Source organism: Mandrillus leucophaeus, unplaced genomic scaffold (genome assembly GCF_000951045.1).
Source record: "Mandrillus leucophaeus isolate KB7577 unplaced genomic scaffold, Mleu.le_1.0 Scaffold335, whole genome shotgun sequence".
Lineage (NCBI taxonomy): Eukaryota > Metazoa > Chordata > Mammalia > Primates > Cercopithecidae > Mandrillus > Mandrillus leucophaeus.
Genome location: NW_012103532.1, coordinates 336,241 through 360,028, shown reverse-complemented (window position 1 = coordinate 360,028; position 23,788 = coordinate 336,241). Strand labels below are relative to the sequence as shown.

General features: G+C 50.8%; 1 protein-coding gene across 1 annotated transcript in view; it reads left to right on the top strand.

The window, feature by feature from the left end:
* Positions 1 to 6,375, top strand: part of NR6A1 (nuclear receptor subfamily 6, group A, member 1) — a 74,629-nt gene extending 68,254 nt beyond the window's left edge. The window contains exons 7-9 of the mRNA XM_011988674.1: positions 1,625 to 1,746; positions 3,924 to 4,076; positions 6,006 to 6,375. Of these exons, the coding sequence (XP_011844064.1) occupies positions 1,625 to 1,746; positions 3,924 to 4,076; positions 6,006 to 6,094 (364 nt within the window). The 3' untranslated portion in view covers positions 6,095 to 6,375. The remainder of the gene's footprint in view (positions 1 to 1,624; positions 1,747 to 3,923; positions 4,077 to 6,005) is intronic.
* The last annotated feature ends 17,413 nt before the right edge of the window (positions 6,376 to 23,788 follow it).

Below are 23,788 nucleotides of genomic sequence, written 5' to 3'. Positions count from 1 at the left end.
CAAGGGAAAGTGTCCTGCTTGTCCAGGAAGCCAAAGCCTGCAAAGCCTTCAAAGTTAACACAGAAAACAGTAGATTCCAGAAAGCAATAGTTCATCCTCAGGTGTTCTGGGCCCTACCCAGATAGGGCCTTCTTGGCCTGGCACAGGGCTGTATTGCACAGATCTGAAGATGTCACCAGGAAGCAGGCCTGAAACTAAGCTGCTTCTCTTTGTGACTGAGCTGTATCTGAGGCCCATTTGGGACCCACTGCCCACTAGCCAGGCCACTCCTAGAATGACTCAGGCCAGACTTGACTGCGTCTTTTATAAACTCCTGCTTCCTGGTTAAGTGTTTGCCTGCTTGGTTTGATGGTATCTCCATCTCTGGTATGAAGTATACCCAAAACATTAATCCCCTGGGCTGGCCTAGCCTGGGGCTCTGTTGCCTAAAACTTGGACTTTCCCCGGAGAGCTCACTCCTAGACCCAAAGAAAGGAGCATGGGGGCTTTGAGCCCCCTCTGCTAGGATATACCACCTTAGATATTAGAAAAACCAAGGCCTTGGGTTCAGGTTCCAAATTCCTACTCTGTCACCAATTAACTGTGTCTTTGTGGACCAGATCCCTCCCTTCTTTGAACTTCAGTTGCTCATCTGTACAGTGGTGATGATTATCTTACCCACCTCATAGGGTTGAGAGAATTAAATGTGGTAATGCTCATGAAGTGCCTAGCACAGAGGATGGCATGATATGGAAACTCAGTTAACATTTTCCTCCCTCCTGCGAAAGTCAGGGATGCCAATAAAAATTTTCACTATGCAGGTTGGGCACGGTGGCTCATGCCTGTAATCCCAGCACTTTGGGAGGCCAAGGCAGGCGGATCACGAGGTCAGGAGATCAAGACCACCCTGGCTAACATGGTGAAACCCCGTCTCTACTAAAAATACAAAAAAATTAGCTGGATGTGGTGGCAGGTGCCTATAATCCCAGCTACTCGGGAGGCTGAGGGAGAAGAATCGTTTGAACCTAGGAGGCGGAGGTTGCAGTGAGCCAAGATCGCGCCATTGCACTCCAGCCTGGGTGACAGAGCAAGACTCCATCTCAAAAAAAAAAAATCGCTATGCATAACCTCAGCTCTGCTGGAAGCAGTTAACATAAGCAAATACAATCAGCAGCTTTTTTTGCAGTGTGGCAGAGTCTCACATAGAGTCACCATGGCAGCTGCCACTGATACCAGAGACTGCATCTCAACAATAGCTGTATCTTAATAATGTTGTGTTTCTCCACATTTATATCCCAGACCTTCTTTGGCCCTTGTTAGCCGAAGAATGGAAGCATTATCATTTTGCAGAGGAGGACCTCAAAGCATAGGGGGGTCAGATGACCTTGCCAAGATCTCATAGCTTGTGTGTGATGGAGCTGGATTTGAACCTAGATTGACTCTACCTGACCTTGGGAAAAGCAGCTTGCATGAGCTACGTTGGCCTGTAGACAAAGCATGGATCTGCCTGTACTTCCCAAATGGCTTTGGATCCCATTTCCTCCAAGCTCAGCCTGTTGAAGGAGCTGTAGGAGCTCTTTGGCTGCCCTTTCCTGGCCCCTACTGGTATGACAACCAACTGTTAACACCTGTGTCTGTTCCCCAGATTTAGTGATGAAGGGATGGAGGTGATCGAGCGGCTCATCTACCTCTATCACAAGTTCCATCAGCTAAAGGTCAGCAATGAGGAGTATGCTTGCATGAAAGCAATTAACTTCCTAAATCAAGGTGAGTGGCTGGGGTAGGAAAAGGGACCTTTGCGGGGGCCAGGGGGGTCGGTGACATTTGATTTGCCCTCCTGTTTCACCCCTCCTTACCCTCAGGACTGTCACACAGAATCCATCACACCATCTAGGTTTCAATCCAGGAAGACTTGTGCACCCCCTTGTCATCACCCTGACCCTTTATAGTACAGGGAATGCGGGAATGCTTTGGATTTTTTTTTTTCTCCAAACTGAAATGCCACAATCTCTATAACTCATAGAGGAAGGAAGAGGATTCGCTTTGTTTAGTCAGTTTTAATGCATTTGCACACAGACACCAAGGACAGTACGTGCGTCATTTTAAATATGTACCAAGTTTACCAGTGACTGAAGAAGAGCAGAGTGACTGATGAAACTATTGGAGATAAGGCCTCTGTAACAGGCTGGCAGTGGTTCTGACAGCCCCTTCAGGGCAGAGCAGGGGTGCACAAACACACACACACACGCGCATATCAAGCATGACTTTTAATTAAAAGAATGCTGGGCCGGGCGCAGTGGCTCACACCTGTAATCCTAGCACTTTGGGAGGCCGAGGTGGGTGGGTCACAAGGTCAGGAGATCAAGACCATTCTGGCTAACATGGTGAAACCCCGTCTCTATTAAAAATACAAAAATTGGCCGGGTGCAGTGGCTCACGCCTGTAATCCCAGCTACTGGGGAGGCTGAGGCAGGAGAATGGCATGAACCCAGGAGGCGGAGCTTGCAGTGAGCCGAGATCGGGCCACTGCACTCCAGCGTGAGTGACAGAGCGAGACTCCGTCTCAAAAAAAAAAAAAAAAAATAGAATGCGGGATGTGATTTATGTGGAATATTACCTGCAAAGGGGCACTTGGCAGCTGCTGGTAAAACCAGTATAGGGAGGAGGGTTGTATTCTCTTTTTTCCAAAGTAGCTAATGTGTACTCTGCTTCCATAGTGGCACTGGGTTCTTCTGCTGCCTGTGGCATTGCAAATGCCCTCGTCCTGTGTCCTGTTTCCAGTCCAGAGCTCCTCTTCTCTTGGCCTACTCTCACCCTACATTGGCCAAACCTCTTTGTACTTCTACACCATTCATGCATTTATCTGGTGTTCTGCATGTCTCCGTTAGGCCAAACCCTGTGCTGAGCATTAAAGACATTGAAAAAACTTAGTCTCCAGGTCTCTGGCCTCAAGAAGTATACATTCTGATGGCACTTGACATATTACTTGTGCCTCAGATGGGGGGAGAACAGTAGCAACTTCTTGAAGGAGGAGAAATCTGAGCTGAGCCTCAGAGGGTGGGTAAGATTTATATATAGACATATATAGCTCTCTATATGGGTGGGTAAGATTTATATATATACACATATATAGCTCCCTCTCTCTATATATATAGAGAGAGAAATCTATGTAGAAAAAATAGAGGGGCCAGGCACAGTGGCTCAGGCCTGTAATCCCAACACTTGGAGAGGCCAAGGTAGGAGGATCACGTGAGCCCAGGAGTTTGAGACCAATCCAAGCAACATAGTAAGACCCCATCTCTACAGAGAATTTAAAAAATTAGTTGAGCATGGTGGCACACACCTGTAGTCCTAGCTTCTCAGGAGGCTGAGGTGGAATCATCTATTGAGCCAGGAAGTCGAGGCTACAGTGAGCTGTTGATCGTACCACTGCACTCCAGCCTAGGTGACAGAGTGAGACCCTATCTAAAAAAAAATGGAGGGACAGCCCAGGAGGAAGATTAAGAACAGAAGCGCATAGGAGGTGGGGGGGGTGTGTGTGTGTGTGTGTTACAAACCTGAATGTGTAGGTATCAGCAGGGTTTCTGATTGGTTCCAGCAAAGGGCAAATTTAAAGATACTGTAAAGGATTAATTTGGAAAGGTAGGTTATTCAGTCATTTGTTTAGTATTTTCTCGTATTCTCTGGTTGTTTTGGGAGTTTGGTATGAAGTTGAGAGAAGCCCTAGCCCTCGAGGGGCTCTGTCTGCTTACTGTCCTCTGTATTTTTTTCGTCTCTCTCTTATTTCTCTTCCCTTACGCAGAGCTTAGTTCCTCCCTATCAGAGAAGATCCACTGTTGTGAGTGTTTAGTAACTTAGTTGAAAGATGCACATATTTAAGGAGCTGGTGTTTCTTCCACATTAGAATGCCCGTGCCATTCCCTGTATGTTTTTTTTTCCCACAGATATCAGGGGTCTGACCAGTGCCTCACAGCTGGAACAGCTGAACAAACGATACTGGTACATTTGCCAGGATTTTACTGAATATAAATACACACATCAGCCAAACCGCTTTCCTGATCTCATGATGTGCTTACCTGAGATTCGATATATTGCAGGTAACATTCTGGGTCTTGGGCTTCCAACCCTTCCTTGCTTCTCTTAGCTTGTGAAGGGAATGAGGCAAGCAGTGTTTTCAGGGTGCCCATTCCAGCCCATCACCAGCTGCATGAAAGAGTTCTCACCGTTGCCCTCAAAAAAGGTCTGTTATAATGAGAAGCTTGCATTCTCCCTAGAGAAGAGAAGTTAATTTCCTGAGCTCTTACGATGTGCAGGATACTTCGTGGCCTTATATCATTTAATCTCACACCAGTCTCTGCTGGTGGTTGGTGATATTATAGCCATTCTATGGATGAGGAAACAGAGGCTCAGAGTATCTCAAATTAACTTAATGTCTTGAATTGTGTACTTTAAATGAATTTTATGATACACGAATTATATCTCAGTTTTTAAGATTACCTTCATTTCACAGAATTGCCCATGAGCTTTGAGGTATCATTTATTTAAAGTGGTATCTTTAGCTCGGCACAGTGGCTCATGCCTGTAATCCCAGCTACTCCGGAGGCTGGGGAAAGAGGATCAGTTGAGGCTAGGAGTAAAGACCAGCCTGGGCAACATAGTGAGGCCTCATCTCTTAAAAAATTAAGATAAAATAAGAATAGGAAAAATAAAGTTTAAAATCCTGTATTTGCAGAGGAATTTTATGTATTGGGGGGTGTGTGTATGTATGTATGTTTTTATGTGGTCTTGACCCCTTCTGAGCTTCCTGACATTTAAATAGGTCTATTTCAGTATAGAATCCTGGCTTTTCTGGTTGTTGCTTTGCTTCATGTAGTAAATATTCTTGTTCTGGCTGTCCAGCACATACTGAGGGGCAGCTCAGAAGTGTGACCTGTAGACCAGGATTCTTCCTATAAAATTCAGCAATACAGTTTTTTAATTCAACATAAAAATTCTAGAGAAAGCAATACAATTTTAAAAGAAAAATATTTCAATCTGACAAGGGAATTTTTTTTTCTACTTCTTGGGCCACGAAGCAGTCTAGCAAATGTGATCTGGGCCTAAACTATTGGAATTTTGGCAATATTTTGACAGTTTGTCTCAGTATTTTCTAAGCTAGAGTTTACTACATGAGCTATTAAGCAGGGACTCTGTGAAGTAAAAGGAAGTCAACAATTACACACCACTGTCCTCCATAGAACTGAGTCCTCAGCCTTGGCGACACTTCCAGTCACCTGGAAAACTTAAAAAAAAAAAAAAAAAAAATCAATGTTGAGTTGCACCTGGAGATTTTGGTTTAATTGGAATGGGGTGGAGTCTGGAGATCAATCAGTGTTTTCAAACAGTTCCCCAGGTCACTCAGAGGTACGGTTTGGGAGAAGAAACACAGCCTTAAGTATTTACAAATTATATTAGCACACTGAATGCTCTGAGAAGCCCTTCAATCAAGAAATCTGTAAAGCTCTTTTAACCCTGAGTTTCTCAAATGTATTTGGCCTTTTACCCCCGCTTTTTTCCCCTAGTACTTTTATTAACCTATTAAACCATTCCGAAGTGTAATATTTTATAGAATATTACTTAGAAAATCTACCGGGGCTTGAGGGGGTGAAGAAAACAGGACAGAATTTTCTCAGACTACCTCTCAGTTTCAGATTCCTTGTCTATAAAATGAGGGTAAAAAGCAGTACACAGAAATAGTGTGAGAATTCAATGAGTTAATGCATTTAACCACCTAGAACAGAGTAAGTATTCCCTGAGCAGTAGAATGATGATGAGTTGGCACCATTACTAGGCTCCCTAGGGCACCCAAAGGGATCTGGATGTTAGGATGTTAACACAGTGTGTCCGACCTTTGTGATACTCCTGGCACTTCTCTTGCCCCAGTCACTCAGCAAGGTGATACTCTCCCTCCAGCAGTCCAAGGAGGCTGACTTGCCTGTCCACTAGAGTGACCGCTGCTAACTCTTCTTCTCCCGCTTTGTTCCCAGGAAAGATGGTGAATGTGCCCCTGGAGCAGCTGCCCCTCCTCTTTAAGGTGGTGCTGCATTCCTGCAAGACAAGTGTGGGCAAGGAATGACCTGTTCCCAGCGCCCTCCTCAGGCCAACCACAGCGCCTTGGGTGGGCAGGACAGGCTCTGGAGGAAAAAGCCGGAGAGACCAAGATGGAGTCTGTGGAGCAGCATTTCCCATTGCCTCCATAGCAAGAAGAGTTTTTGTTTGTTTGTCTGTTTTTTTAACCTCATTTTTCTATATATTTATTTCACGACAGAGTTGAATGTATGGCCTTCAACATGATGCACATGCTTTTGTGTGAATGCAGCCAATGCATTTTCTTACAGTTTACAGAATGTGAAGATGTTTAATGTTACAGTGTTGTCATTGTTTAGAAATAGTTCTTTTGTATTTTGAGGGAGAGGGTGGGATGGGGCTAAGATGACTATTTCCATAATGTTGACAAAGATGACTACCTCAATGGAAATGGGGGGTGTGGCCATCCCTACTTTTTCCACATTTTCTCAGCAGACTCACACATTTGTCTGTCAGAGAGCAAATTGCCTTTTTTAGCCACAGAATTGCCAGATAAAAGGGCACACTGTAAAGGGGCAAAGTGTTATTGGGAGATTTACTAAGCAAGGTTGGTGAGACGGCAACAGGGCAGGAGATGAAGATTGAGCCATGTCCTTTCCTTGGAAAGCATGCAAATTAAGAGAGTAGGGCACAGTGACCATATTTAAGGCAGGTATCCTTCCACCTAACAAGTCCTAAGGGCAGAAAAATTTCTGTTCTCACACATTGCTGCCCTGCTTACCCCTGCACCACCATCACTGTCTACCACTGTGAACTTTCCATCTAGGCAAAGTCCTGGCAATCAGTTGATCCACAGGACTCGCCTCCCAGCTCCCTTGGGGCCCCCAGCTACCTAGTTTCCTCACCTGGATCTCCTGAGGCCCACCCTCCTCCTTCCCGCTCCCTTACACATTTGACTTCCTATTGGCCCTTTGAAAAACCAGCTGAGCAGAATGCCATATTCTGAAGCCTGGTGCCCACTACTGATTTATTCTCCTTTCACCTTATTTCCTTCAAAGGGTAGTAGGGCAAGGCCAGACTGCAAAAAGAATAGACACTCCCCTTTTGAAATCTCCTGTTCCTCTCCCCTCCCCTTCCTACCATACCCTCAGGTCTAAATCCAAAAACTTCAGGCTTTTTTAAAAATACAGTGAGAAGGACCATTCATTCACCTGTCTGCTGACCAGAAATGTTGCCCCTAAGTTCTTCTCCAAGTTCTCCTTTTCTCTCCAGAGTGAGACCAGTTTTCCTCAGGGACCCAGAACATAAAGCCCAAGGCCCAGAGTGGCCCAGCTGCCTCTTAGTTCAGCAGTGGACTGGCCAGCCAAGGCCTGGAGGGCTGGAGCCAGAAGCACCTGGAAGGGAAGGGGGGCTTTAAACTACCTCAGGTTCCTCATGGCCTGGCTGCTACCTCTGCAGACATGGCCTGGACTCCTTGATCTCTCACTACCTGCCCCACCTCATCCCAGGACGTGTTCCTTACCCTCTTGACTTTGGCCAGTGCCACACCAGGTCTGTCTTGGAACTCTTTCAGGTGCTTTTCCCCTTTTCGCCTTAATGTAGCAGTTGTCCTGCCTACACCCAGGTACCTTCCACAGCCAGTGTGGCAAGCTGACCACTTAGTTGGCTGCATGCCTGGGTAGGTTGGAGGGGCCCACGGCACCTCCTTCTGCCTATTTAGTCAAAGGCTGTTTGCTGTCTCCCCAACTCAACCTAGTGAAGCTACCCAGGAGGCCACCACGTCGTGTGCATACTGGGTAGTCCATGCCTGATTGTAATTGTTTCTTTCTGGTGAAATGTTACGGGTACCCACAGAGTGATGATTGTGGCCCTTGATGGATCTGAAACTCAGAGCGTGACTCCTCAATGCCGTTTGCCCAGTTGCTCTGAGAAAGAAGAGACATGTTCCTCAGGAAAAGCTCCAGCTAGCATGGTTTTCACGTCAATGGGAAGATTCTTGTGTGTTCGTGTGTATCTGTTTATTTCTAAGTTCATGATACTTGTTCCCCTGAATTTTTTTATCTAACCAACTAGATCACATTCTTTGGCCACAGGTCAGACTCTGAGCTGCTTTCCTCCAGATCAGGAAGGAGACACATATCACAGACCCTTTCTCTAAGACAGCTCCTGTGTACAGCATCATTCTTTGCTGAGGCCTCCATCTGTCCAATTATTATTTTTGAAATTGCTTTTCAAATTTAACATTTTACCCGTTGTGTTGGGTGTCAAAAGAAATTGCTCTCTGATGAGGCAAGAACATGTCTCTCCAACAACGTAGTATTGAACAGAGCAAGTTGTTAATTTGTGGAGTAGGGGAAAGGTTCTGCAAGTTGCCATTGTACAAATCCAGTTTTACAAATGTTTGCAGCAGATTCCACAGAACAAAGAGCCCATTCATTGCCGAGAGCCCTGCAGAATCTCTGAGCCAAGTGGCCGTGTGTTCCGAGCTGGAGCCTGACCTGTGGACCATCTTTAATGTCTTCTGCACCAGTCCTTTTATGACATGGGCTTTTTTAAAACAGGGTAAAGTGAATGTGTTGCATTGCAAACTCAGGTATTATGAGGAGAAGGTAGGAGTGTAGCTAGCAGCGTGGAGACATTAGGTCATCCACTAGATGTATTTGTGAATTTGGTTTGAAGGACACAGAGAAAGGTTGGAGGGGGAGGTTTGGTATGTTTATTTTTTGCTTTCTTCCCATAATGTTTGGTTAACAGGTAGCCTTTTTGCTAGTGGAAGGAGAGAAAACTTGTACATGTTTTCTCTAATTTCTCTCTCTGCCCTCTCTCTGATCCCCAGCGAGCAAAAGCACTCACTTGGAGTGAGAATTTTGTTTTGTTTTGTTTTTGTTTTTTTTGGTTTTTTTTTGAGACAGAGTCTCGCTCTGTCGCCCAGGCTGGAGTGCATGGCGTGATCTTGGCTCACTGCAAGCTCCGTCTCCCGGGTTCACGCCATTCTCCTGCCTCAGCCTCCTGAGTTGCTGGGACTACAGGCGCCCGCCACCACGCCCGGCTAATTTTTTTTTTGTATTTTTAGTAGAGACAGGGTTTCACCATGTTAACCAGGATGGTCTCGATCTCCTGAACTCGTGGTCCACCCGCCTCGGCCTCCCAAAGTCCTGGGATTACAGGCGTGAGCCACCGCGCCCGGCCGAGTGAGAATTTTTATGCCATAAAAATACGACTCTGAAAGCTACGTGGAAAAGGAGAATCTCACCTCCTTACACTACGTTGAAACATGCAAGCCTTTTCCTCCCTGTCCTTTTTGATGTTTTCTTGTCCCAAGACAAAAGTTTGGCATCTTGGGACTTATTCATGCTCTCTGGCTGCCTTTGTAGACTTTTGGAGTCCCTTGCAAAGTTTGGTGGTCTTGCCCTTAATCTGGAGAAATTCCCCAGAATCTATCTCAAAGGGCTCAACCTGGCTCAGAGGACACCCAGACCCTATGCCCCCCACTCACAAAAGAGAGGTGGGCAAACCCCCAGGGATAGGAGGAAGTAGGCAGGATCCTCCCTATCCTGTTCCCCAGAACCAGAGCAAGGAACGAGGAATCCTAAGGGTTTCTGTGGCGTCACTGAATGTCACCCAGTCCACATCAGCCTGCCTGTCACCTGCCACCCTTTTTCAGGGAGGTGAGTACCTGCCGTGGTCAACCGTCACCAGATCCTTAAAATCCTGGGCTCAGTCTGAGCTAGCTGTGTTGCTCTGTTAAACATTTCCTACATTTGTTTGCTCATTCTGGATTTCCTGGGGGAATGGGACTGATGGAGACAGACAAACCCACTGTGGGCAGCATCTAAGCCATGTCCAAGGTTGGTCGAATTAAGGGAACCCTGTCCTCTCAGCAGGACAGAAAGCTGAGCTGTGGTTCCAGGCCCTCCTCTCTGGGCCCCTGGTATATATCTTTTTTCCTTGTTGCTTTTGAAATTTTTGCAATTGTTTTAAGAATCCAGTCTTTCAGACCAGCCCTTTTATTAAGCTTTGAATTTTTTAATTGATTTTTTTAAGTAAAAAACAAAAAAAAACAAAAACAAAAACAAAATTTAACCAAAAAAAAAAAAAAAAGCTACTCTTACTCCCCTGCCTCCCCCTACCCCAGCCCATGAGAGTTCCCTTGCACTCCCCTCTGCCTTTGCAGTTGATCATCCTCCCTTTCTGCTTGGCTTGAAGCATCTATGTCCAGTGTCTGTGAAATGATGTTTTATCTGTGTGTCAGGATGAGAAACGGCAGTCATTCCACCACGTGTTGGAAACTGGTTAGCCTGGAGACAAGGGTTTCTGGGGCCACAGCTCAGGGATGTGTATTTAATTACAGGATCCCCAGAAACTCCTCTCTAGGCTGCCACATCAACATTTTTTCTGGGCTTGGGAGCCATACCTGAACTGTTTCCTCCAAGACGGGAGCTCCAGAGAGCCTGCCAAGTCTGGAGCAAGCTGGGGCTTCCGCTTTGGCCAGACCTGGGCCACCATGAGATTGAAGCCTTCTAGCTGTCCTACGACATGAGCCACGGTGGCCCTGCGTCTTCCCGCTCATAGAAGCCTGGTCCCTCTGTCTAGCCCAGTCCCCATCTAGCATCCGTCTTCTGGGCCCGAAGCCCTAAATGGGCCACAGCCTGCACAGGAATCAACTGTAGGCTCAAAGGGAGGCGGTGAGTAAGGTCAGAGCCTGCTCCAAGCCCAAGAACAAAAGTTGTGTTACTGGTGGAGGCTGGTCCCCAGATCTAGCCCTGCTGTCTTTGCCCTTTGATGACCATTGTTTTCTTTCTCTAAAATGTCTTGTAATAGATGATAATGTTGTTGACTCAAATTTCCATGAAAAAGAAAAAAAAACTACCTCTTAAGCGACATCCTGGTCGATTCCTCTCTGAGCAATCCTGTGGGAAAAGAATACTGTAGCTCCTGCTCTGTTTACTTGTTTCTGTCGGGAAAGAAGGCCTGCCTGCCCTGGGCTGTTGGTGTTTTTGTCTGTGTTGCCATCCCAGGTCTGCCATAGGGGCTGGTGGCTGCATTGTAATGTCTGGTCTATGGGGATTCCTTCCCACCTACCCAGCCAGGGACTGGTCACCCCCGTGAAGAGGCCTCCATTTCCTTCCTGTGCTCCAGGGCATAGGGAGCACCACTCCCATAGACACTACCTTTAGGGGCTCTGGTGGCACACACATCCATGAGCCTACCCCCGGGTTACCTGCCCTAGGTCCACCTCCACCCACAGTCCTGTGTGTAGGAATCGAGGAAACGGGATGTCCCTGAGCCCTTGTCCCCAAAGGGCCGGCCAAGGGCTGCCTGCCAGCCTGACTCCATCAACCCTGCATGACCAAATGATAGCTGGTGGGCTCTGCAGGCTGCCCAGGCCCTCTGCTACCTCCCACCCTGCCAGCTGGCAAGGGATGGGCCCTGTTCTGTGAATTGACTACCTGTGGAAATGTGACCAATTAGTGTGAAATGCATGTTTAGCAAGTGTTAGGTACTGTATTTGAACCAATAAATGTGAATCCTTCTGCACATGGCATCTGTCTATGAAGCTTGTCTGGGGTTCTGGGGAGGGATGATGGCGTGTCCTGAGGTGCCAGCTTGTGCCTTCAGACCTGTGGCTCTTGCTCATAGCTGACGCCCACCTCAATTACTGTTGCTGAGGCTCTGGCAGGGGGTGGTGTCTCAGAACTGCCTGAATCAATGAACCAGCACTGACTGAAGTGCCCACCTTGTGTCCCAGGCACCATATTGAACTTCAAGGATTATTCTATTTTGTAAGTGAAGAAACTACAGTTGAGGGAGGTGAAAAGACTCTCCCGGGGTGAGTGGCACAACCAGAGAAGTGAGCCTAGTGGAGAGGCAGATACAGACCGCAGTGCAGGGGGATGAGGTTGTCATTAGGAATGTATGTGGGGTTGTAAGGGCCTGGAGAAGGAGTGGCTTGTTCTATGCAGGATAGTCAAGAAGAGCTTCACAGATGAGTGTTGTTGAAGGTGGCCCTTGAAGAAAGTCACGAGGCAAAGGGATCCACAGGTAGGCCAGGTGGAGGGATCCATGTCCAAAGGGCTGGCTGTATCAGAAAGACGGGAGTGTTCCGGTATAACAAGGGACTGCCATGACTGGAATGGTGGCAGGTGGGAGGGATTAGCAAGAGTTGAGGCTGGAGAAGCAATTGGGAGCCTTGGATGCCACATTCAGGAGTGTGGGGAAAGAAGGCTGTCAGCTGAGTCTTGGGCAAGAGGGCAGCATCATAGTGCATGAGAGGCCAATGGATGGTCTAGGATGCACTGTGCTCTAACAAAGTGATACTGTCTTTCCAGAAAATAGGTGAGATCTATTAATAGCTTTTCTAGAGCTAAAAAATGGAGGCTCTAAGAGATCAAGGGATGTGGCCAAAATCACACAGGAGTGTTAAGTTCGTACTTGAACCCAGATCTACCCAACTGTCCTGTAGGCCTGCTCATATGATCAGAGAAGTGGCAGAGTTTGGGTTGAGGGTGTATGAAGACAGATGGGAGAGATGAAGGCTTCTCAGGCTGGAAAGATAAAGGCTGAGGAGGGTTTGATCAAAGTCTATTAATCCTCTTGTGTGAAATGAGGGAAGCCCAGCTGCCTTCCCATTCCTCAGCCTCCAGCACAAGAAACCAGAGAGCCCTTGAGTTTTGAAAGAGATGGGTTTAGAACAAAGGAAATGCTGCAGAACGAATTAATAGACTGTCTTCCTTGCCCCACAAGAGGGAACAGATACACAGAGGTGCCGGGAGGAGAAGGGACGCATTGGCCCACCGCCTCGAGAGTCCAGGCACTGTGATTGGTGCTTCGCGCGTGTCACCTCAGTAATCTTCCTAACGGCCTTGCAAGGGGTAGGTGTCAGCCCCGTTTTTCTAATAAGCAAATTGAGGCTCAAGGAAGTTAAGCCTTTTGCTTCAGATGACACATGAGTCAGTGGCAGAATTGGCTTTTGAATCCAGGTCTATCTGATACTAAAGTTGCAACAGGCTTCCTCCCTGCTCAGTCTTAGCAATTCAGTAGTGCTGAATGTGGGTGTCCAGAGTTTGTAGCAAAGCTCAGTAATGGCCTTTGGGTGAACCTTTTCCATACAAAAATAAATAAAAATAAAAAACATTAATAAAGGATTAATTCTGTAAGAGGTGGATGAACAGACCCAACCAAAGTGAGCTGAAAAGCGGTGCTGTCCAAACATGTAGAATACTGCAGGTGCTACCGTTCGTATGGCTTCTCAGAACACAAACCCCCCCCCCTTCACCCCGAGATGGTTCCATGGAAAAAGCCAGAATTCTGTTGCCAAAAATATGGGAAGTGCTGCACTTGCTCTATCGTCCTCATTGATTCTCAGCCCTTATTGGCATACTAAAGGCTCTGAGAAGTCCCACCTGAAGAAGACTAATGTTTAACCCAGGTTCTACCAAAAGCATTTGAGCATTGGACTTTTTTGCCTCCTGTTAAAATTCTGCTGGGATAATATTCCATGGAATAAAAGGACACTGCTCTAAATACATAAATTGCTGCTTATGTGACACTGAGTTTTTAGTTTCCTGGGTGCCAGCCAATAATACGGAACAATAATAAAGTAACATCTAGAAAACAAAGCAAAGCTCTGTGCTAAATATTTTGTGTGCATTAGAGTACTACTGATTCCCCAGGGCAACCCAGTGAGATTAATGCTATAATGATCCCATATTACAGATAAGAAAACTGAGGCCCAGAAAGAGTAAGTCATTTGCTTGAGGTTACATAACTGGCGAGATGTCAGGAATGAATATAAACCAAACGTCAGGAATAAATATAAACTGGCATCGATTGAGCGCGTACTATTCGATAGGATCTGTGCTGCGATTGTTATCCTTGTGCAAACCCTCAGAGGTACGTAAAACCATCTACATACCTGAAGAAACAGGGAAAGCTGGCTACTCCAAATTAAGTCAGAGTCTGAAGACAGACGCCCCTGGAAATGATGGCAAGGGAGAGTCCTGGGATGAGGTTGGGTCTGACTACACAGAGCTCTTTCCAGGGGTCATTTCCTTCAAGCAGTCTATGAGACAGCAGGCATATCAACCAGAGATCTCACCAGCTAGTCACTGTTGGAGCTGAGACCTGAATCCAGGGCTTCTGACTCAGGAACCCATGCTTTTTCTGCAACTCCTCGTTCCAGTTCGTGCCCTTCCTGGTTGTATGTGACCTTGACCCAGACAGATGCTTCTCCGATCCTCAATTTCCCTGTCAGACAAATGGAGGTGATGGTACCTGTGTCCTGGGGGACAGGGGGCAGGGTTAAGGAAGAGTGAGTGTGCCTGGCTTAATGTTGGGTCTCAGTGAAGTCAATACCTGAAAGGAGGCTGGGTACGGGGAGCTGTCGCCCCTACACCCCAACAGCAGAAACTCAGCAGAGCCAGGAGCCTTGGCCTGGCTGCCCATCAGGGTTTTAGGTCCACAGTGGTAATCAGTCTCTCAGATCCTATGGCAAAAGTGCCCAACTGCCAGACCCGGGGCTCTTGGAGTCTTGTTCCCTTGGCAACAAGTCTCACCATGGAGACCACAGCCCCATCTTGCCCTCCCTGCATGCTGCCTCTCCACAAACCTTCCTTGTTCAACACCCAGTCCTGGGAGCAGTGTAGGTACTGAGGAGTGCTTCCAGGAGGCACTTCCTCAGATGAGGAGTTGGAGGCAAAAGGATCTCCCATTTTTTGAGTGTCCACTTTATGTGTGGCAAGGTCGAAAGGAATCTGCTACATACGTCATCTCGTTCAGGTTAAAAGCCAGGCGCTCACCCTGTTTTCCGTAAGTGGAAACTGAGGCTCAGGGAGGCAAAATGGACCAGCCCAAAGTCTCACAGCTAGTCAGTGTTCGAGCTGAGACCTGAATCCAGGGCTTCTGACTCAGGAACCCATGCTTTTTCTGCAACTCCCCATTCCCACCCATGTTCCCACGAAGCCTCCAGCCACAATCTGAGGAGGGCTGGCTACCTGGGCCTCTGCGGGCAGCACGAGCAGCCAGCCAGCAGCGCTCTGAGGTCTGGGCTGGGCCCAGCAGCATTACAGGAGGAACTGCACTATTTTAAGCCAGGGCCGGAGGGCCCCATGTGGGCACAGGGAGGGTGGCCTCAGGCCCTTGGCCAGCTTCCCGGAAGTCCCCATGGCCTCCCTCCTCTCCCGCTAGCAGGTTTCTGAGGCAGTGACTTCCCTACAAACAGGAAGGAGGCTCTCAGGCTGGGAGACCTCCAGCCCCAGCTTCCTCCCCGTTGCTACCACCCCCAGGCTTCTCCACTAAATGGCGGAGCCCTCCAGCGCCAAGCCCTATCAGTGTCCATCATCCAGGCTGACTCCTAGCCGTGGGTGGGAGGGGGCCTGAATTTGGGCTCCTTGGGCTGCCCCAGCTCACCCACTACAGTTCCAAGGTCCCTGCTTTCCGAGCCCCTTTGTCCCTCACCCGAACCCAATAGCATTCCCACCCGGCTGGCCACTGTGAGCTAGAAAGAAGAGCGTCAGTATCCTTAGATGTGGCCCCATTCAAGGACCCCAGAGAGAGAAAAGAAAAACAGACTAAGAGGCTGAAAATAGCAGAGAGAAACAAGTTAGAACATGATTAAGATACCGACAGTGACAGATTCATCATGACAGAGGTGAAAGCAGAGACAAGCGAAGAGACACCAGAGATGGCTGTGCAGGGCTGGAGCCCAGCAGGGGGTGGTTCAGCGCGATGGCTCCTGACCACCCTCCAAGCACAGGCCCTTTCTCGGGGCTGTGGGGGGCCCACCGGCTGTGTGGCTGAAGTGGAATGTGGGGAGCAAGGCTGGGTCACCCCTTGAGGGCCAAGCGTGTGCACCGAGAGATAAGCTACTCCAAGCTGGGGGCCCCAGCTGCACTGCACGCTCCAGGAGCCTGGCGGAGAGGCCAGACCCAAGGCTGGAGCCCAGCTCTGCCAGATGCCACCTTCTGCACCTCCTACGGGGGCTTCCCCAGGCCTCATGTTCTAAGGGTCCCAGGTCCTCTGCCCAGCCCTGGGGGCAGCAGATTCCGGGCACATCCAGTTCATAGAAGAGCAGTGTGGGCCCCAGGAATAGTATCAGCCACAAAGAGGCCCCTGCCTCGCTTCTCCAGCGCGGGTTGCAGTCCTGGGTCAGGTGAGGGGTCGAGGGGTAGGGCCCTAAGCTGAACACGCAGAGCAGGGGCTCCAGCAGGCTGTGGGGTACTGCGGAATGCCGTGGGGGCGCAGCTCTTCACTGCACTCTGTGAGCTGTCCCCATGTGGCACTGTGCACTCATGTGCCTGAGTGTGTGTCCACGTGTTTTCTCGAATGTGCAAAGATGTACGTGTCCACGTGTTGCCAGGAGCCCCACTCTGCCTCCACAAGTCCCTGCTCTCAGTCTAGAGAAGTGGCCCCAGAGGCACCTGGTCTTCCCCATCCCCATGAGGTGGTCCAGCCCAGAGAGCCACCAGGCAGAGGGGGAAGAGCGAGAAGGTCTATTGCAGGCCCCTAGCCCCCCTCCCCACACTGCAGCTGAGGCTCCCGCCGGCCACGGCCTTGACCCAGCACTATGGACTTCTCTGACATTGGCATCGGATCTGAACATCTGGCAGCAGGCTGATAAGGGGTGCAGCGGAAACAGCCTCTGCTGCCGCCAGCAGGCCCGCCCCCTCTGCTGCCCTGCACGGGGTCTCCACATCCACCCTCCCTCCACCTCCAGCTCTCCGGGTCCCAGCCCTTCCCACTTCTCATTCTCTGCCTCAGTCTCCCTCTGTCTGTCTGAATCTGTCTCATCCCTACTCTCTCTCTCTCCCTCATTTCTTCTCGCTCTCTCTTCTTCTCTCCCCAACCCTCACCACTCTGAATTTCTCTGTCATCCTCCCTGCCTCCCCGACTGGGTCTCCCCCTTCTCTCTCTCTTCATATTTTCTGCCCAAGTCTCTGCAGCTTCTCTCTCTTTTTCTGGCCACCTTTCCCGCTCTGCAGCCTGATGACTCTGTCCCTCTCCTCTCTGTGTCAGTTTCTGGGCCTCTGGTTTGTTTCTTCCTTATCCCACCTCCAGGAAATGGGTCTGGCACTATGGGAAAGTCCCCACTTAGGAGAGAGACCCTGGGCTTTGTTCGCCTGGGGAGGGAGGTTGGGGGCGCCTGAGTCAGGACTACACTCCTCCTTTGCTTTCCCCTCCGGGTGGATGCAGTAGCCTGGGACCACCAGGGCTGGGGCTTGAAGGAAAGGACAGACAGGCCACCCAGGGGCTCTGGCAGGGTGGAGAGGAGTCAGCCTGCAGGCCTGGGCTCTGGACTTCACTGCCGGGATTTGAACGCTGGTCCCATCACACCCTCGCCTAGTGACTTTGGGAAGGTGCCTGGTCTCTCTGAGCCTGACTTTCCTCCTCTCTTAACTGCTGCTGTCGGAGGTTGAGCGGGAATTACTACCTACCTCCCAGAATGCTGGGGAGATTCGAGGCTGACCGCAGGTGCGAAGGGGTTAGGTGGGGACCTGGCACGTAGGGGGCACTTCTGAGTTGGGGCCTTGCCATTCCCAGCACACTGGTAACCCCTGGCTGTCCCCGTCCCCATAGAGCACCCAGTTTAGCTGAGAGTAGGAGGGGACAGCTCAGAGGAAGGGGTTATCAGTGACTGTGGCCTGGGTTGGTTAGGGGATGAGGAGCACCCAGCCCTGAGTGATGGCAAGTGACAGCTGATGCCGACAGAAGAGACAGGACCCAAGGAGCAGGCAGCAGAGCTCTACCTACAAGTGCAGGGGAAAGTGGTCATTCAGCAAGTTCCAGCGCTTGCTCCGTGCGGGCTGCTGTGGACCCAGAGATAAATCAGGCCTTTCCTGGAGGGTTCCCCAGGCTGGGGTGAGGCGTGCATCACAGAAGGGCAAACAATGTCCATGATGATGTTGCAATCTCAGACTCAACTGGGAAAGGGCCTCTGAGGACAGATCAGCGAGCCCTTCAGCTGGTTGTTTGTTTGTGTTTTGCTGACACTTATTGAGCACACATGACATACCAGCCAGCCACTGAATACGTTACACGTGTTGTCTCCTTTCATCCCCATTTTACAGAGAAGATGGAAGGCCCAGAGAGGGGAGGTGACTGGTCCCAGGTCACACAGCTAGCAAGTGGTAGAACTGGGATTCAATCCAGAGATTCTGCCAGCAATTCTCCTTCTCAGGGCTCAAGGGTTCACCAGGAGACTATGACAAAGCCAGGCTAGTTCCTTCTATGGCATCATGGGGTGGAGAGAGACCTGTTTGTCTTGTTCAAGAAGGCGGACAAAACAGACCCCACTTCATAAAGTCACTCATCAAACGAGGTGCAAAGATTCATGATTTTGTTGTTGTTACATGTATGTGACATGTTAGTGATGGGTATTTGCTGGGAGAGATATATATATATATTTTTTTTTTTTTTTTCTTTTTTTTTGAGATGGAGTCTCGCTCTGTTGCCCACGCTGGCGTGCAGTGGCACTGTCTTGGCTCACTGCAAGCTCCACCTCCCGGGTTCGCACCATTCTCCTGCCTCAGCCTCCTGAGTAGCTGGGACTGCAGGCGCCCGCCACCAAGCCCGGCTGATTTTTGTGTTTTTAGTAGAGCCGGGGTCTCACTGTGTTAGCCAGGATGGTCTTGATCTCCTGACCTCGTGATCTGCCCACCTCGGCCTCCCAAAGTGCTGGGATTACAGGCGTAAGCCACCGTGCCCAGCCTTGCTGGAATATTTCTTATTAAATTCAGAGGGCGAGTGATATTAGTTCAGAAACAAAATCATTGCATTAAAATACGGACACTAGGCTGGGTGCAGTGGCTCATGCCTGTAATCTCAGCACTTTGGGAGGCTGAGGTGGGTGGATCACCTGAGGTCAGGAGGTCGAGACCAGCCTAACCAATATGGTGAAACCCCATCTCTACTAAAAATACAAAAATTAGCTGGGTGCGGTGGCAGATGCCTGTAATCCCAGCTACTTGGGAGGCTGAGACAGGATAATTGTTTGAACCCTGGAGGCAGAGCTTGCAGTGAGCTGAAACCATGCCACTGCACTCCAACCTGGGCAAGAGAGTGAGACTCCATCTCAAAAATAAATAAATAAATAGGGACACTAAGGCCAGGTGCTGTGGCTCACGCCTGTAATCTCAGCACTTTGGGAGGCCGAGGCAGCTGATTGCTTGAGCCCACGAGTTTAAGACTAGCCTGGGCAGCATGGCGAAATCCCACCTCTACAAAAGAAAACACAAAACTTAGCCAGGTGTGGTGCCATGTGCCTGTAGTCTCAGCTATTCAGGAAACTGAGACAGGAGGATCGCTTGAGCCCAGGAGATCAAGGCTACAGTGAGCTATGATGGTACCACTGTACTCCAGCCTGAGTGACAGAGCAAGACGCTGTCTCGAAAGACATAAAACAAAATAGGAACACTAAAAAGAAGAATATTAAAATAGGGAGACTAGTTAGGTCCAGCCATATGCAAGAGAAGTATATCTTGTAAGATCTTCTCTAGGTGAAAAAGACGTAATTACAAGGTCATGCACATTGAGGAATGAGTTGTCTGTTACGTTGTAGGTGGACTATATTTGATCAGTTAGCCATGACTGTTGGTGAAATTATATTACAAAAATTATTATTATTGAATTAATGGTTATTAATTATTAAAACTCTATTGCCCAGGCTAGAATGCAGTGGCACAATCACAGCTCACTGCAGCTCAAACTCCTGGGTTCAAACCATCCTCCTGCCTCAGCCTCCTGAGTAGCCAGGACTACAGGCTATCAGTATTATTACTGTATGTTCACACACCATTTTAAGTGGCATAATGAGGAAAACACACAGTAGGTTTTATTTTATTTTATTTGAGACGGAGTCTCACACTGTCACCCAGGCTGGACTGCAGTGGCGCAATCTTGGCTCACTGCAACCTCTGCCTCCCAGGTTCAAGCGATCCTCCTGCCTCAGTCTCCCAAGCAGCTGGGACTGCAGGCACAAGCCACCACACCAGGTTAATTTTTGTATTTTTAGTATAGATGGGGTTTTGCCATGTTGGCCAGCCTTGTCTTGAACTCCTGACCTCAGGTGATCCACCCACCTTGGCCTCCCAAAGTGCTGGGATTACAGATGTGAGAAACAGTGCCTGGCTGGAAAACACACAGTAGGTTTTAAATATAGTTGGTGTTTCTACTTTTTCAGTGACTTTCCATGAAAAAAAAATATATATATATACACACACACACACACATATAGAGAGAGAGAGTTTGCTTCACTTATCCAGAAAAGTCCCTCTTGTTCCAGATAAGTGAGGTGTTGGGTGTGATTTGCTTATTTCCTCCAATGAAGGGACATGTGGGAGGAGGGGTGGTTCTCAACAGTGACTGCCCCATAGTTGCCCTGTGCCCCTCCCTACACTCCCAAGATGAAAGGCAGGGAGGTAAATCCTCTGAGGACGGAGACTTTTCTTCTCTTTCACATGGGATCCCTGGTGCCTGGAACAGTGCCTGACCCCTACGTGTGCGCTCAGTAAATATGAGATGAACAGAGGAACACACGAAAGATCCAGTCACCGTGGGAGCAGCACAGGGCCCTGCAACCCAGGCCCTACAGGACCAGGATATTTCAGAGCCCATCTGGACCCAGAGATTGGATGGGGATGTCCCAGGCTGTCTAGGGAGGCCTAGCCTTCTAGATAAAGCCCACCCCACCCTTCCTGCTACCCTGTCCTGTCCTGGCCTAGCTTCATACTTGGTTCAACCTGGGGCCACAGTAGCCACCACTTGGCCTCAGAGGCAGTCTCAGCTCAGCCTCAGTTTTTCCAGCCATCGACTGGGAACAGCAGCAGCCCACAGCAGATGGGGACTTTCAGAGGCCACTGTGGCATGCATGCACCCACCACGTGTCCAGGCCACTTACCTGCTCGCCTTCTGGCCCCCCTCTTTCTCCACCTGATGGAAGAGTGAAAAGACAGGTGGAAGCAGCAGGCCGCCTGGTCAAGTCACCATGGCGTTGCCTCCGCACCAGCCTGTCCTGACTCCACTCCAATGTCCGGGCCGGGCCAGATCATGCCAGGCCAGGCCCCAGGGAGGTAGCCATTCACAAGGAGAGAGGCCAGGCGGCAGGCCGGGTGGGGGAGCAGCCCATAAATCAGGCCCCACTCCCACCCGGTCGCTAACAAGCAGGGCTGCCTACCCGCCTCTGTGGGGTCCCTGCCTCTGGGCTCCCACAGCGGGCCTGGAACAGCCAGCTGGCCAAGGCCTCCGCAGTGCCTTGGCCTCCGCCCCCACCCTCGGCCCCCAGATAGATAGGGGTATTTTTTTTTCTTTTAGGAGAAGAAGAAAAAAATAGACGTAAATGAAGAGAAACACCAACAAAGAAGGCGAGAGGCCTGCAGAGTCACGTGGGGGCAGAGACCAATTGGGCCTCCGGTGGCCCCCCCACCAGGGCGGGGAGGAGGAGGAGGACGGACGGACAGGGCCAGCCTGCCGTCCGGCTGCCGCCCGCCGTGGTGTGAGGGGGTTTCTGCGAACCCACAGTTGCCACCGCCCCACCTGGGCTGCCGGAACCTCCCCCTGGACCCCTGGTGCCCACTGCCACCCTCATCCGGCGTGAGAGCGCTGCTTCCGCTCCGTAAGTGAGGGCCTCGGCCCAGGCCTCTAATGACCAGCCTCCCGGCAGTGCCTCCCTGCAGCCTTGGCTGGCCACCGCCTGCTCTGCTCAGTGACCAGTGCCCCCTACTCTGGGCAGGGAAGGGGCCAGGGGTCTCCCAGACTCACCCTCCCACCATGCTAGCCCCTCTTCTTCCCTGGGCTGCCGATGGGAGGAGCCAGGCCTGTGACCACAAGCCCCATGGAGGTTCGCTGGTGTCCCGCTGTCGCTGACCAGGCATCCACCAGGCTGTGTGGGTCTGAGCCTAGAGGTCTGTGAGTGTGTCCGGAGGGCTCTGGGCCTGTCTTGGGGCTCTGTACCCTGCCTGAGGGTCTGGGTTGTCTCTGTGGCTGTCTCTGAGTCTTGCTGTGTATCGGTGTGTCTGTCTCCCGCATTCATCTGTCAGCCTGGGTTCTGCGGCCCGGCCAGGTCTGGGTGGGCAGGTCTAGATTTGCCTCCCTGAGTGGGTGGATGAGGGACTGGAACTCCCCAGGTGGTGGGCTGGAACCTGGAACCTGTGGGGGTGGGTGCCTCCGGGCCTGGAGTGTGGAGGAGCCATGGGCTCCCAGCCGGTGAGAGTAGAAACCCTGGGAGAGAGGGAGTTGGAGATAGAGGGAGAAGGGCCTGAGCCCAGCCCCCACCCCACCCCATCCGGGCGGCTGGGGCCTGTGCTTCCAGCACCAGGATTCCAGGAGACCTCGGGTGGGCTCTACCTTAGAACAGCCGACTGGGGCACCCCAACCCATCATCCACCAGCACCCTTTGCTCCTACAGTCACTGTCTGAGGGCTCCACTGTGGTGGGGAGCTGTTCAGAGACAGCAGGGACCCCCACCTCCAGCTCGGGCAGATGCTCTTGTTTCTCAGGGGTTTGGCGGTGCAGGCGGTACCTATAACAGGGTCTCTGGCTCTTTCCTCCCTCCTCATCCAAGATTTTTGCATGGAAACCGCAGTACCCCATCTGTAAAACCAACATTTTCCACTTTATGCACGGAGAAACTGAGGCTCAGAGAGGCGAAGTGACTTGCCAGAGCTTGCACAGCTAATCTGCGGGTTCTGCTCCTTCTGTGGGGTGAGCCAGCTGAGTGGGGTCTGCGCGGGGGGTCTCTGGCCACAGTTCGCAGGCCCCAGGCTCAGCTCCGACCGAAGCCCGAGGCCTCTAGGCGGGCGGGAGCCCAGATGGAGCCTTTTGGTGGGTTGCGCCGCTGTCAATGCAAAATTGCGGTATTTTCCTGCTTGAAGATCGCGGCTTTTTGGCCTCATGGTCCTGAAACTCTCTCCGACCCCAGGTGCCAGGGGTGGGGGGAGGCAGGATGCGGGCAGGCCCCTTCCTCTCGGGTCAGTTTCTCCAACTGAAAAACAGTGGCCCCACGGATAGTTCCTAGCCCAGAGCAACTGCTCGGCCTGTCGGCCGGGAACCCCTTTGTCCCCAAGGCCGCCCAGCGCTTTCTTCCTTGCCCCACCCCTCGTGAGAGCTCCGAAGGGAGCAGCGGGGCCCTGCCTCTGGCCTCCTCTCCCAGCTCCTGCGCCCGTAAAGGCTTTGGGTCCTCCCTAGGCCTCAGGCATTAGTAAAATGGGATTTCCACGATTCCCATTTCCAGCCCAGCGAACTGAGGCTGGTGAGCAGAAGGGTTTCGCCTCAGATCTCCCCAGCGGGGCGCCACTGAGCACTTCCACCAGGCCACGCGCGTGCTTTGCCCCTACTGCTTGGGTTCATCCTCACGACCCACCCTTAGCGAGGAAGAGCGGTCATCTACCCACTTCACAGATGCGGCAACTGAAGACGCAACGGGCAGAGAGCTGCCGCAGGCTCGAGTGAGGAGACTTGGCGGGGCCCATGGGAGAATCTGGCTTCCACCCGTGAACCTGAGCCTCGGCCACTGTAGCCACTCGCCCTTACCCGCTTCCACGCTGCAGTGCGACCAGCAACCCGCGTGGCATTCGCCACGACCCAGCTGGGTTCGCAGACAGGAGCTGCCTCTTCCCACTGCAGGCGGGTGACCCGAGGCCCCCAGAGCCGAACACCTGCCCAGATCGCGGGGCACTCGGGCTCCGCAGCTCTCTGGCCGCGCTTGGGGTCCGGGGAACAGGACAGGGGCTGGGGGGCGGGGAGGATGAGA